Source organism: Protopterus annectens, chromosome 12.part0, assembly GCF_019279795.1.
Source record: "Protopterus annectens isolate FY-2018-M chromosome 12.part0, PAN1.0, whole genome shotgun sequence".
Classification (NCBI taxonomy): Eukaryota; Metazoa; Chordata; order Ceratodontiformes; family Protopteridae; genus Protopterus; species Protopterus annectens.
The window spans coordinates 397894608-397910650 of NC_056746.1; the positions used below are offsets into that span (position 1 = coordinate 397894608).

The window sequence follows — 16043 nt, forward strand, 5'->3', positions numbered from 1 at the left end:
TGTTTGGGTTTAGCTCTTCTTGGAGTTCATATAGGATGCAGCCAGGGACACCGTCTGGTCCCATTGATGCTGTGTTTTTTGCTTTGGAGAGGGCGGCTCTTACCTGAGCATCTGAGATGTCAGGGGGGGCAACACTCTGCTGGGATAGATATTTGCCCTTTTGGTGGGGAGGGGAAAAGTTTGCGCTGAACCTGTCAGCTAGGATGTTGGCAATGTCGGTGGGTTCAGTGTATTTTTTGTCATTTTGGACTAAGTCTGAGCATATCTGGGAATTACCACCCAGGTTCCTAACATAACTAAAGAAAACCTTGTGATTATTCTTAGTGTCCTGTGCAATTTTTCTCTCGAAGCTGGCCTTAGACAATTTTATGAGTGCCCGTAGTTTTTTGCTAATACTGATCAGTGATGCCTTCCCTTTTTGGGATTTTGCTCTATCATTTAGTAGCTTCCTCCTTCTATTTTATAGTTTGTTTATGGCTGCATTCCAGACAGGACGTCTGCCTTTGGAGGATTGGGTCTTGGTTTTATTTGGGATCGCATGATCCATGCATTCCTGAAGGTGTTCATAGAATGCGTTTATAAAGGATTCTGCGGTCTGGGCCGTATTTTCCACAGGCCCGGGGGCTTTGAAGGATTCCACCTCGGTTTTGAGGAGTGTGAAATTTGCTTTAGAGAAGTTTTTCACTGTGGTTTTCTGGGCAGGGGGTGGGGTCGGGATGTGAATATCCAGTGAGATTAGTTTATGGTCTGATCTTACCAGTGAGGGATACACTTCTGGTCTGGAGCATAGAGTCCCCTTGTTGGTGATGATCAGGTCCGGTATGTTTTCCCTCTTGTGGGAGTGGTAACAAGTTGTTCCATAGCATTTGAGTTTATAAATTCTAGGAATCTTTGGGCTAGGGTGTTGGAGCTAGAGTAATGCTCCCAGTCTATGTTTGGGTAGTTGAAGTCGCCCAATATAATGATGTTTGGAGAGACCTTCATATTTTCCAGTGTTCTCAGGAAGGCCGAGTGGGGTTCCTGGGTTTGGGAGGGTGGTCTGTAGCAGGCTATAAACTGGAAGGCAGTTTTACCCACTGTTAGTTGCACATGGATAGTCTCTGATGCTTCATGCTTTGCCACCAACCTGGAGGTGTGGGTATCTTTGATGAATATCGATACTCCCCTCCTTTGTGGTTCAATCAAGTTTTGGGGCCGAAAAGCATGGTATGAGGTATAACCTGGTAGTGCTGGGGTGCTCTCGGGAGCCCTGAACCAGGTTTCTGTTACTGCACAGATATCGGTGTTCTCCATGCTAAGGAGAGTTTCGAGTCGTGCATCTTGAGGTTTAGACTTCTGGCGTCGAGTAGCATTACTCTTAGTTTCTTATCCCTTGTGATACCTATGGAGGTGGGTTTGTCTTTTGAGCCTTGCCTAAAAAGGCACTATGGGGTAGCAAGAGCTTTTGCCAATATCCGAAAGCCCAGGGTGACAGGTGCAAGCCGTCCCTAGCGAGCATCGTGGCTTGTCGAGCATATCATCCCAAGCTGACAGGCATTGGATCCCCTTTTAATGTCACCAGTACTTAAGCCAATTGTTGAAATTGTTCATCTTGTCTTCATATTGTGGCATCATTCTTGGTGGGGTAAGATGCTACTCAAGGTCAGGGTCATACCGGCCTGGGCTACATGCTCGGAGAGCTCCTTTATGTCTCTTTTCATGTAGTCCAGGGAGGTACGTCTCAGGTCATTCACACCAGCATGGACAATGACAGAGTCATATTTGTACTTGCCTTGGCGTGACCTGAGTGCTTGTGTTATGTGGCGGATCCTAGCGCCCGACAGGCTGCTCACCGTGACCCTCTCCTTGTTCAGCCTGGTGAGCGGGACGTCAGTGTGCCTGACGATAGAGTCACCTATTACAAGTGTATCAGGTGTGTTGTTTAGTCTTAAGGGCTGTGACTGTTCGGCACACTGGCTTTGTGAGATATGTGTTGCACGTGTTTGTTTTGGGGTAGCGGTTGCTTATGTGTCTGCTTTGGAGGTATCTGCTGCTTAGGCAGATCTTTATTTAGAGCCTCCGGTATGTTTTGTGTGATTATGTGTTTGGTTTGCTGTCGTGGTAGGTCTATGTGAGACTGGAATTGTAGTGAGTGTGGTTTCCTTCTCCTCCTGACTGGTTATGCCAGTACTGAGTTGAGAGAGCTTAGCCTCCAGTTTGGCTATATGGCTGCATCTCTCACATGGGTTGGAATTTGTTGGGAGGAGGAGAGGGTTGTCTGTGTACATGAGGCAGTTGTAACATTGCCTCAAGATTCCCAGATTCACCAGCTGGACCAGAGAGGATATTGACAACTGACCTTTGGACATGCTAGAATAATATTGGGAATTCCTTAATAATTGAAAACAAGGGCCAGTAGGGAGTGAGGGTGTAGTGCTTTTAATTTTTAGTGCTGACTTATATAATTGCTTTAGTGAGCAAGTGCCAGGTAACTTAAGTGCAATGTGTTACAGGTAACAAATGCAAAAACGACAAACAGTAACTTTCTTTCAAGTGAAACAAGGAAATAAGTACAGTAAGCAATGCAGATATCACTAGTGATCCACAGAAGCGCTGAGAAGCCGCGTATAAGGTGGAATTAGCGTTCCAAGGAAATAACAAGCAAACAAACAACAAGCATATAAACAAAGCTAGTTTCAGCAGGCCTGGATCTAGTCTATGCTACAGCAAACAAGGTGTACCAATTTCAGTAAAATACAGCTCAAATATTCAGGCACTATAAACCTATAACCAGAAATTCCCAGCTCAGAAGGGCAGAGTCCAGCCTCTTCTCCCACAAGAGTGCAGACCACGAACCTTCTTAATGTAAAATAACTGGCCTGAAGCCCAAGTGCTTAAACCAGAACTAATACACTTTAAGAATAACAGACACTGGGCTCTCAATCAGCAGTTCCCAACTTAGAAGGATGAAAGCTACCTGTCCTGCCACCACAGTGCATGCCACAAACCTTCCTAATGTAAATCAACTGGTCTGAAGCCCAAGTGCTTAATCCAAAAGACTTAGAATGATAGCTACACTTTAATCAAGTTACTACCAAGCAGTAATAAATACAATTGAATACTTTAGAGAATGCCTGGATTAGTGCTCAAGTTACACAAACAAAGCTAGATCCAGCAGGCCCGAATCCAGTCTATGCCACAGCAAACAAGGCGCACCAACTTCAGTAAGAAGCAGTTCAGATATGCATGCACTATAAGCCTTTAACCAGAAATTCCCAGCTCGGAAGGGCAGAGTCCAGCCTCTCCTCCCACAAGAGTGCAGACCACGAACCCTCTTAATGTAAAATAACTGGCCTGAAAGCCCAAGTGCTTAAACCAGAATTAATACACTTTTAGAATAACAGACACTGAGCCCTCAATCAGCAGTTCCCAACCTAGAAGGATGTAAGCTACCTGTTCTGCCACTACAGTGCAGACCACAAACCCTCTCAGTGCAAAACAACTGGTCCGAGCCCAAGTGTTTAAAACCAAAAGGCTTAGAATGAGTCACACCAAGCAGTATAATAAATACATTGTACTTTTTTAGATGATGCAAAAAGTAAAAAGTAGGTAGAAACACAAGTACAGTAAAAGCAGATAAAATTTTTTTTTTTCTGAACAAGTGCTGAGATCAAAGAAACAGATTTGAGTGATGAAACTAGAAAACTGACTAGTTATAAGAAAAGAAAAAAAAAACTAAGCTAGAAGGCTTCCCTCCAACACAGAAGGGCTTGGGGGCTCAGAACCCTACAAATAGTCTATACCACTTAACAGGAAAGGCAGGAAACAAGCTTACATTTTTTTTTTTTTTTTTTCTGTTTACCAGATGCTCTCTGTGTACACAGTAGGAGTGCCTAAAATCAGAATATGATCTCACTGCACTCAGTTGAGTGAGCAAATGAGATGGGCCCAGAAGGAGTATCCAAACACAAATTTACAAGAGGGGCGGGCAGTTGCAAGGCCCCTAAGATTAACACCAAAACAAAAACAGGGAGGGTGGCTGGGACTAACTGAAGAGCAGAGTCAAAATTTCCAGTTCAGTTAATATTCCTTCCACATAGTTGAAATCAATTTAAATAGTGTATTTTTTTGAAAAAAAAAAAAGTGCAGATAAAGGTACTTAAATTCTCTTATACGTCCAGTTGAATACAACAAGTTCTTAGCCGGCCAAAGCTGAGGTTTTTAAGCAGAAAATATTTCACACTGTACCACTTAAATAGGCAAGGACAGGATATATAGGACATTGGAGGCCAAGCATTTATAAGTACAGAATATTAGAAAAGAGAAGTGGAAGAAAGATTTTTAGAAAGAAGGGAAGAAGCAGATTACATAGAAATAGTGGAATCAATACGTGCAGAATAATGCTGTGGAGTAGGAGCAGCGAGGTTTAAGAGAAGGCAGGAATTCAGCAGTTTATGTAATGTTGAACTGATGGCACTTACAAAGAAAGAAAAGATATATGATGTATAATGCATGTAAATTGGAAAAATGTTAATGTGGTTTGTTTTCTGTTAATGAATGTTAGTCTATGTCTCAATTGACAATTTAATAAAGGTGTTTTAAAAAAATGACTCACTACAGACATCAGTTTTTGTGCATCTTGATCTGAATCCAAACTACTCATCTCCCATATTACTTTCTATGACTCTGCATATTCATTTAGCTGTCACCCTCGAGAACTTTCATGCAGTGTGACAGGAGTCTGATACCTCCATACTGCCCACAGCTGCAAATATCCCCCTTTGTTCTTGTATACACTGACACTAGTAAGCTTATTCTCCTGTCATCTGTGATATGCGTTTCTTTTCGTACTACTATGAGTGCCCACTGGAGCCATTTTTCCCCTAACTCACCCAACATCTTGATCACATCTTAAGTGACCTCATATGAGCCTGCTGCTCTCCCTGATTTCATTTTCCTTAGGTGCTGCTCTTACTTCTTCTTTCATCATAGACTGTGTCTGGGGCAGTACATCTTCTGTGGGGGGTTCTTCATTCAGAAGCTGCTGCCTTTGATGTCCTAAGGACTAATAAGCACATCGCTGCTGGCATCTCTTATGAATAGTGTCTGATGACGATCTCCTTTATCTTTCCATCTTCGCCTTGCAACCTGATAAAAGTTTTCTTGTGCCATCTACTGAGTCACAATCCAGAGGCTATAGACTGCCCTTGATGTCTTATTCTTTGTTACTGCAACTGCTCTCTTAGTTAGCCGACCAGTATTCCTTCTTAGCTTGCTCCATCTTTTCTATCTACCACTTTTTGCTGCAACCCTTCTTTGTTTTGATAACTTCCTAGACTTCTGTATTTCACTAACAGCTTTCCTTAGTTACTTTATTTCCATACCTGGCTCAGTCACATATCTGTTCTTCAGTCCTCATACATGCTGTTTTGAGGTGCTGTTATTCTTCTTCAACAGTAGTGCTACATCCCCGAGTATTTCCTTTAACTTTTGAGCTTTCTCTTCAATTGGCATTTAGTTCCTTCAGCCTAGTTTCTGTTGACCTTAGTGCCTTCTCTGATCACTGCTTATAGGTGACTGAGGCAACTAGTGGTATATGTTGCAGGCTTACTGTTTTACTGGGGATGATTTTGTAGTTTCTAATTCTAACCCAATGCCTTTCCTTACTAGGAAGAAGTCTGCCTGAGTTGCATGTTTATCATTCTTGTATGTGACCTTGTGACTGACTCTCTTGTCGAACCACGTGTTGACCACCATCAAGCCATTTGTCAGACAAAAGTCTAAAATAGGCTCTCTTTTTTTATTCCTGTTGCCCTACCCATATGGGTCTTGGCAGTCCTCATATCCTGCTCTGTCTGTTTCGATATGTGCATTCAGGTCCCCCACTATCAACACTAACTCATGCTGTCCTGCTTTATCTAGCAGGTCCTGCAACTGCTGCCTAAATGTCCTCTTTTCCTAACTATCACAACTCTGCTATGAAGCATAGTCTGAGATTATGAAGTGTCCTATCCTTACACTGAAGTCTGAATGCCACAAGTCTGTTACTTATTCTGATGACACCCCTCACTGCCTTCTGAAGCCTCCCCATCACCACAATTCCCACAACATTTCTAGTCTGTCCTCCCCCTGCATAGTTCACTCTGGATCCAAAGCCAAGTGGCTTTTCTGCACTACCCATCTATCTTGTCTCCTGTATGCAGAAGATGCCAGCCTCCTCCTTACCATCATGCGAGTCAGTTCCAAATTGCAGCCTGTCAGTGAACCTCTTTTGACTGCAGTAATCCTCAACTCATGTTTGGCAGACTGATTCTTACATCCAGCTTTCACTCAAGGCAGCTATCCCAGTTAACCCAAGCTGGGCAAATGGGCACCATCCAGCAATTCAATTTGAGATTGTGAGATCATCTTAGAGATCAGGGTGTTCGCTGCATCTCCTAAGGATATATTAATTACTTCTTTTCTCTAGAAACCAATGTTGGGTCCTAACTGTTTAGAGAATTACTGCCCAATTTCTAACCTCCCACGTAAATGGAATGTTACTCAGAAAGTTGTGTACATGATCTCATGATACAATAAGAGTAATCTGACTTCTTTGAATGGGTATTGGGATTGTCAGTCCAGTTCTAGATCAAAGTAGACTATTAGGACTATCCTCACACAAGTGGTCAGTAATCTTATGGGAAGAAATCAGTGAGTATACTCTGGCTTGGCCCTACCTGAACTCTCAGTGACATCATGCCCCATGGACTCCTCACTACCCACCTGAAATCTTATTGCAGGTTTTCAGGCACTGTACTGGAGTATTCTATTATCTCTCTGGTCACTTCCTGTGACTGATGTCTAGAATTAATTTCTTCCTTCATTTCTCATTTCACTGGGGTGCAAAGTGCCCCAGAGTTCTTCTGTGGCTTCCCTGTTGTTCACAGTATATACATCTTTCTTTTGGTCAGACTGTCTTTTCACTGAATCACAAATCAATGAAAAAAATGAATTGAAACATCACTTCGTTAAAAACACATTTCACTGAATCACATTTCATAGAAAATTTCATATGCAGTAAATGTTCTCCTTCAAAAGTATTTTTTTTTTTGCATTGGAGCAAGCCCCCATGCACCTGTCCAAAGCCCCCACGCCCCTTTTTTTAAGCATGCAAACTTTATGGTCATACAACTGCATAGAAAAGAGAATAGCACATAGAGTGATGCTGGCACACAAAACACAAGCTTCTACAGACAGGAGTACAACATGAGAGTGAGGACTTGAGGTAAAATTGTGTTCTAGACTAATTTGTGTTAAAATTACTATAGTCCTAAGATTTTAAACCACACCAGCAGTGATTATCTATAGCGGTCTACAGTTTTCTATGAACTGTGATTGAACCAAATGTGATTTCAAAGAAATGCATTTTTAATGAGCTTTTTCAATGATTTGTGATTCAATGAAAAAAGAATTTCATGAAATAAATGAACTGCAACTAACTGTATATACAGATAGATATACATATAAATATAGACAGTATCACTTGGTAAGGTCATTTTGGGGAGAGGTAATTATCTCAGGAACTGGTTCTTGACTTTACCACTCCTGAGGGTTGCTTGTCTTTCATTCTACACTTACTGAGGCTAAAATCACCTTCAACTCAACCCGACAATGGCTGAAGCTGTACGGATTCTCCTCATGGTTTACCCATCACATCTTCCAGTGATTTTGTCCTTAAATATATATGAGGGTAACACACTAGAGTTGGCCTTTCATGTTTAAGACGTGACTGCAGTTCCTAATGACAGGCTGACACCAAAGGATTAGGTATTGGCTGTTGCCCAGATTTACATCTGAGGAATATTTCCTGGATCAAGCCATGTTCAGACTTAGCAATGATGATAAATGCACTGGTCATCTCACACCTATATAACTGTAATGTCCTTGTGGATGATGAATTAGTACTGCTGCAATGGGTGCAAAATTCCAAAGCCTGAATACGACTGGTACTTACTAGATCAGTCATATAACTAATTTTCTGTAATCTGCAGTGGTTTCCAACTGCTGTTCTTTGGGTCAAGATCTTGAACATCACCTACCGTTCTCTTCACAGCCTACGTCCTACCTACCTTAGGACATGCTGAGACATTATGCATTAGCTAGGGGTCTTAGGTCATTAGGGAAAGAATAAAACCAGCACGTAGCATAGACTAGATCCAGGCCTGCTGAATCTAGCTTTGTTTATATGCTTGTTATTTCCCTGGAACGCTAATTCCACCTAAATGGCTTCTCAGCGCTTCTGTGGATCACTAGTGATATCTGCATTGTTTACTGTACTTATTTCCTTGTTTCACTTGAAAGAAAGTTACTGTTTGTCGTTTTTGCATTTAGTTACTTGTAACACATTGCACTCAAGTTACCTGGCACTTGCTCACTAAAGCAATTATATAAGTCAGCACTAAAAATTAAAAGCACTACATCCTCACTCCCCATTGTCCCTTGTTTTCAATTATTAAGGAATTCCCAATATTATTCTAGCATGTCCAAAGGTCAGTTGTCAATCTCCTGCTCCAGCTGGTGAATCTGGGAATCTTGAGGCAATGTTATAACTGCCTCATGTACACAGACAACCCTCTCCTCCTCCCACATAACACAAATACTTGCGAGAGATGCAGCTATTTAGCCAAACTGGAGGCTGAGCTCTCTCAACTCAGAACTGGCAAGACCAGACAGGAGGAGAGCAACTACACACCACAAACCCACCAGCCTCACATAATGCTACCATACCACTATCACACATAAACACACAAAGACATACTTTCTAGGAGGCTCTAAAAATTTACCTAAACAGCAGAGCCTCCCAAAGCAGACACCCAAACAAGCTGCTACCTCAAGACACCCCACAAGCAAACACATAAACCACAAAATCAGTGTGCAAAGCAGTCACAACCCTTAAGGCCAAATACAACACCAAACATACTTGTCATAGGTGACTCCATAGTCAGACACACTGACGTCTCCCACTCACCAGGCTGAACAAGGAGAGGGTCACAGTAAGCTGCCCTATCGGCACCTAGAATCCATCCCACACCTGCTAACACAAGCACTCTGGTCACCCATGGCAGTACAAACATGACACAGCCATTGTCCATGCTGGTGCGGAACGACCTGAGACGGCATCTCCCCTGGACTCACATGAAAAGAGATGAGCAGAAAAGCCTCTGATTATGTAGCCCAGGCAGGTATGACCCCTGACCCTGAGCAGTATCCTTCTCCACCACCCTGACCACACTATTGTAAAAAGGAGGGGTGTATCCATATTCATAAGGATACCCACACCCAGGCTAGCAACGCGACGTAAGTCGGGAAACCATCCAGGCAACCCAACCAGGCAAAACTGCTCTACAAATTGTAGTGCATTACACAGGCTACCTCTCTAACCCTGTGAACCCTACTAGTACAGCCTTCCCCAAGAAGACACTGGAGGGTATAAATGTGGTATCTCCAAAACAATTCATCATATTGGGTGTGACTTCAACTAACCAATATAGATTCGGGAACATTACTCAAGCCCTAACTTTCTAGCCTAATGGTTCCTGGAGTTCATAAATTGAATGCCATGGAACAGCTAGTCACTGTTCCTACGAGATATACCTAGATCTCATTATCACAAACATGGGGGACAAAATGCCCACACCGGAAGTATATCTCTTCATTGGTGAGATCTGATCATAAACTAATTCTACTGGAAATCCACATCCCGCCTCACCCTAAAGTCATCAAAAGACTACAGTGAAGAACTTCTAAAGCAAACTTCACAATACTCAAGACTGGTGTGGTATCCTGCTGCCCTGAGCCAGGAAACCACAACCCAGCTGCCAAGTGGAAAGCCTCCTTACAAAATGCCTTCTATGAACACCTCCAAGACTGCATGGATCAGGCAATCCCCAAATAAACCAAGACTCTTTCCACAAAGGGCAAACGCCCAGTCTGTGGACCCCAGCCATTACCAAACTCTTACAATAAGAGGAGAAAGCTATTACATGATAGAACAAAATCCAGCAAAAGGGAAGTCACCCCTGATCACATTATTAGTAAAAAAATAATGAAAGCACTCATAAAATCAACTAAGGCCAATTTTGAGAGAAAAATTGCCATGGATTCAAAGGACAATCATAAGGCCTTTTCTAGCTATGTTAGAACTCCAAGTGGAAACTCCCAGATATGCCTTCAGAATTAACCAAAAACATAGCTACAAAATTTCACTGAAGCTAAAAACACAGCATCAATGGGATGGTCCCGGCTGTGTGCTAAGTAATTTGTGCTTGCAATGAGGAATTAAACTCCGCATTACAAGGCAGCTGTTTAATCTCAGCCTTACTACAGATACGTGGCTCAAGGAGGGCTGCACGGCAATCAGGGTCCACTCCACAAAGGCGGCAGCGCCTCTTAATGGACCTCTGGTAATTACTCACACCCATAAGCTTAATAAGTCTAGTCTGCGTAAAAGCTAAGGAGGATCATAATGGAGCTCATAAAAGATATAGGACTCAAAGGCAGACATTGACCCGACCCAGTTTGGCTTAGTCAAGGCAGATCATGCCTTTGAACTTGGTCACTTCAAACAGTCACCAAGGCTATTGATGAGGGAAAGGTGGCAGTCCATATATCTACCTTTGGACCTTTGCAAGAAAGCCACACAATACCCACTGGCATTAGAAAACTTACCAGCTTTAAATGTAAACCCATATGGTCAGCAAGATGTACTGCAAACTGGCTTTGGCTGGGACAGAACCCACAGGGCTAGAGCTGCTGGCTTGCGTCAGACTCCAAGCCGGTCAGCAAGTGGTGTCCCACAGGGCTCTCGTCCCCGGCCCCCCACACCGCAGCATCTACTCCTCAGGAAGAAGTACAGGCCAACATGGGAGGACTTTTGGTTTCCATGCTTGCGGTGACGGTCGCAAACCAATTTATATGGAGAGTGCATCGACACCGGATATCCTGTGAAGGACTCACGGAAACAGATAGCTGGTGCCAGAGCCATGGCCTGAAGTTAAACGCTAAAAAAATGTATAGCCACCTTCGGAAACAAGCAACCCTGCTACCATATAGGTGGCAATCCACCCAAGCACAGAAGAGGTTAATATCAGGGACCTGGGGACCCAGGTTGATAGTGCAGGCTCTCTTTGACACTCCACGCTAAAGTGGTTAGAAAGACCTTACATTGCCTCCACCTGATCATGAAGGGATTCACATCCAGATCTAGTGAGGTCATTGTTCCCTGTAATTTCACTTATCAGACCAATGATCGAGTATTAATGCCTCTATCTGGATGTATCTCACCCCACATTCTGCAGTAAATTGGAGAGACCCCAAAGTTCCCTACCAAAAGGATAAAGGACTCCAAAATCTGTCATATGCCAGATTGAAGAAACTCCAGCCTCTATTCAGTCGTGATAATTGCCTGGCCTTAGAGGTGACATGTGCCTGACATACAAGGCCATGTCCAACCCGAATTAATTTGACATACTCCACTCAAAATCCAAATCCACCAAAACCACTAGAGCAAGCGACTTAAACTTAGTAATGGATGCAAATAGGACGCGTTGGAGGATAGATTTATCACCAGGAGACTCCTATGCTGTGGGAATAAAGTCCCAGAATTGTGAGGCAGAGCACTTGGCTAATTTGTTCAAGAGAAATCTTGACCTGTGGATGGGAGATCGAGGGCTTCACTCCTGAATCATCTCTGCAGTCACTACAGATGAGGGCAAACAAACTAATGGGCAATGTGCATTTTTTCATATAAGGGTGTATGTGAAGTTATTAAAACTTTGGCTAGGGCTTATAAATGCCTTAGGGCAGATAGCCTAGTATAAACCTATGAACCTAAATACTCTGTATTAGAGCATAAAGAAATATCAGTATTTTTAAAAATTATTAAATATTAAACACCATTTTCAATCTTAACATTTATGCTATTACGTATTGCTTTTCTTTTTCTAAATAAATATTCGATAATAAAAGAGAAAAAAATTAAAAATAATCACTGGGGAGTATGTCTTATGCAGTAGTCACCCATGAGAAATGAAGTTAGAGGATGAGGGCAAAGCCCGAGTGGTCTAACAAAATAACAAATAGCTAATCCACACATCCACCACTTACTACTGCTACTATAACTTAGACAGCATTTTTTGTTTAATTTACAATATGTTTATTGGACATGTTTTATTCAGTTTGCAAGATTTAGGATTTAAACAATAGTTCCCTCCACTAGAAACATTCCTTAATATCACTCATTCAACCTCCATTTGCCTAATGTATAACTCTGAGCAAGTCAATTAACTAGACAGTGGTCATGGGTCACCCCTGAAAGGCATATTCAGTGAGATTTATCCAGCTAACCAATAATAAAAAAAAAAGTAAAAAATCTATGATATCTGAATGTGTGAAAGAAAGTAAATATGCCTTTATTTAAGCATACTGTTATGCTTGCTTTCATCTTTTGTAAGACCTTCTATATATATATATATATATATATATATATATATATATATATATGACCCAATTGTACCAACTAAAGAAGGTCTGCATGAAATAACAAGATGTACTGATGTAGCATCTATCTTGCTGCCTACAATTCCTTAACATTGGCTTAGTCAAAAGCTGCCCCCCCCTTTCTGCAAGGGGTACTAGAAATGTTTGAAGTATATGAAATGGTTACTACTTGAATACAGTATACTACACCACTGACCAGTGTTCCAGCACCCTCCCCCGAACAAGTATACCTCTAGATACAGAAATATAATCAGCACCATCCTAAGTTAAAAAATCTTCATCATGGAACCCTTTGAAAAATGCTAGTAGATGATTCCTATACATAATTCACTGACTAAACCCCAGGGCTCTCACTCTCACTCAACACTGAAAGGAAATGCTAGGTGATATTAATACAGAAGAATACGGTACTAAACTTTGTGTCCTTTCTGAACTGCGACCTCAGTAATCAGCAAGCTTCTCACCAACCTAATCTCAAATAAAAATAGTTCAGTCTGCCAGTAGAAGTAATACAGAGTCGTAAACAGTTTTCTTCCGAGTACAGTCTTTAGAAATTATTTGCACTTTATTAAATTCTACTGGTGTGACAGTTTGACGCAAAATAAACAACAGATTTTCCTTTCCTTAAATGTCTGTAACACATGGCAGCAAAATGCATCATTTGTTTATAGTATAACAAGTAAACTAATATATTATCAAAGATAGTTGAAACGTGCCACTCACATATAAAGCAGAATTAGACCAGCAATAACTAAAGTCCATGTTTCCCAAGATAAAAACATCTTGCTGTTTAAAAATGTCTGCGTATTTCAGCTTGGTAACTGCCTGTAACATGAACACTGACTATCCCTTTTGTTAACTTTGTCACATGATCCTGTACAAAGCTGTTTTGTAGGTAGTATTGCTAGCTGAGGTGGGAGGAGTCATGCTAAAGCTTACTTTTTCTCTTGAAGTTGTCAGCAGCAGAAATGTCCAAGAGAAATTCAGCTGTAGCTATATGGAGAAAATATGTAGACAGAGAGAGTTGGGTTCGTTTTCAGCACACTGAGGTGTGTGTGTTTGTGACCTGTGCCACAGTGGCGTAATTTTCTAAGAGACAAAAAGCCTCCATATAAGAATATTTTTATTATTACGTGGAGCAAACTATTATCCTGTCTAGGAGCTCACAGTTTCACCTTGATACCTTGATTATTGTGGTGTGGGTTAAATAAATCTAGGGATCTCAGGGTGTATGGTCAAAATGTGCTAAGATCCACTCACCAAGTCCATATTTTGTACATGACTTTATACTGTTAGAGCTACTTTTTGTATGTTTTACAAATTAATGGCAGCTATTATAATGCTTGGTAGTGGGTATTTATTTATTTATTCATTTGTTTGTTTGTAACCAAGTAGGTAGGCTGGTCTGGAGACCCTTGTTAGCCACAGTCCAGCAGAAATATCTGTAAAAAACAGGAAAACAGTATTACACATAGGTAAAATACATACAATATTCTATGTTCTGTGCATACAGTAAAGTGTACAAGATATGTTTATTTTTTGCTTGTTTTTGTTTATTTACTTAAAATTTTTGACTGGGGTAATGAGCTGATCACAAATGAGAACAAACTAAGTAACAGCCAGCATACAACAGTCAGTGTGCCATACTAAATTCTTTATTATACCCACTGACATGACTTAAAACGCAGAATGCTGATTGGCCAAGCTGCGTTCATAATCGAAGTTAGTACTAATTTTTGAAAAGGTCCGGTGTGCCTTTTTCCATCTTTTTTCCTTAAAGATAACTCTCGCTTTTAAAAACACACTGTCTTGGGTGTTAAAATAAGCAACGTTGCTATTTCGCTGTTTATTTTAGTAAAGCCATGTCTCGCCTATGTTAAACCCATAGCTCTCAACCTTCCATCTCCAAAATGAGGAACACTCACCTTCATAATGTGGAACAAATGGACAAAAATGTGGAACACATACTAATGGCTTGCATAACAACTTCAACTAGGAGAGAAGGTCATATGATGGTTAAAATATGCTGGTTTTACTTATAAAGAAGATCCTTTAATGAATTAATATGATTAATTTCTAATTTCTGTTACCATGGATTTCACCTAAAAATTCCTAACACTGAATGTGCGTGACACAGACTCTTTCAATAAATGGAACTCTGAAGAACTTTTTGAGGAACATGAACTTTTGAAGACCCCAAATGGGGTAGGCACGCTTCAATGAGGTAATAATTTGAGAGGTATGGTTAAACCCATTTAACATAAGCTTAGACAGTGTTTTGAAAAGCAACGGAGAAAGCAAGACTTCCGTTGCCTGCGAGGTCTCGCCATGTTAAAATGAGTTTGAGCAGCCAGAACAGTTTTAAATCATGCTAAGCGGAGATGTCCGTTGCTTATTTTAAACTGTCATTCACTATGTTAAACTCATTTTAACATAGCTTAGACACTAAAAAGCAACGGAGATCTTGCCTTTCTCCGTTGTTTTGTCATACAAGTTTCTGATGTACCGCGCAGGCCAAGAGTGTCAGAGCTGCCGCTGGATCACCAGACATCTGGCGGAAGGGCAGCACTAAACAGGCATTATAATGCTATGCCATTATTTTAAGAAAGAAGTAATAGTTTCTTTTCTTAAATAATGTCATGGTATAGTAACTTAATAACACTTCTGGGTGTGGGTAATGCCCTGTTATTCACGGTTCGGTTGTTTAGGTTTATCACTTCTCACTGACCAAACCACTTTAACCGGTAATTTAGCATTACCCACACCCAGGCGTGGGTTATTGCTATATTCTTCTGTTGCTTCTGCTATAACTCCATATACTGAACTTGAGCAATTCAGAAATGACCAAAGTATACCGGTTTTGGTATTACTGCCTTCATCAGTACAATGACTATAACACCATACACAGCAAGTTTAAATATACATCTAAACATGTTGATTGGTTGTTTACAAATGATCATTAAGTCCCGGAGAAAATAAACCCCCAACCTAATTATCATGGTTGGGCTATTTCTTCAGATTTAACTTTTCTTCAACAAATCCTACATTCAGCAATATTTACATACCCAAATAATGCATGTCATGATGTAACATGCTAGCAACATAAATAAATATGCTCGGCCCCAGAGCTCATTTTTTTCTCCTTGCAGAGTTTAGGTCTTGGTCATAGCTATCACTGGTAAACTCCTACAGCCTCATGCCTAGCAACATAATAATTGTACATGTGGCAGTTAGATTACCAGTCAAGATCCACACTGGTATTCCTGTTACTAGGAAGAACACACTACTGGCAGCTACAAACTGAAATTCAGATTTATTCATGTGCTTATAACTGAGGCACCAATATGTTGTGTTCTGGTTTTGTGCCACTAGGTGGAGATAGAGGAAGACTGAAGTGGAGAGGCAGAGTTGTAGCTTCGAACAATTGGATTAAAATCTTTAATATTGAACTTGGACTCTGTCTATATTAATCATCTGGCAACTTAACAATCTGGTGATGAGGTACTTACTTGTTTCTGCTTGTT

At 41.1% G+C, this 16043-nt stretch overlaps 1 protein-coding gene across 1 annotated transcript in view; it reads right to left on the reverse strand.

The window, feature by feature from the left end:
* The window catches only part of LOC122816597 (cytochrome P450 3A30-like), a 451471-nt gene extending 438082 nt beyond the window's left edge, over positions 1-13389 (reverse strand). The window contains exon 1 of the mRNA XM_044089497.1: positions 13243-13389. Coding sequence (XP_043945432.1) covers positions 13243-13301 — 59 coding nt within the window. The 5' untranslated portion in view covers positions 13302-13389. The remainder of the gene's footprint in view (positions 1-13242) is intronic.
* Between the last annotated feature and the right edge of the window lie 2654 nt (positions 13390-16043).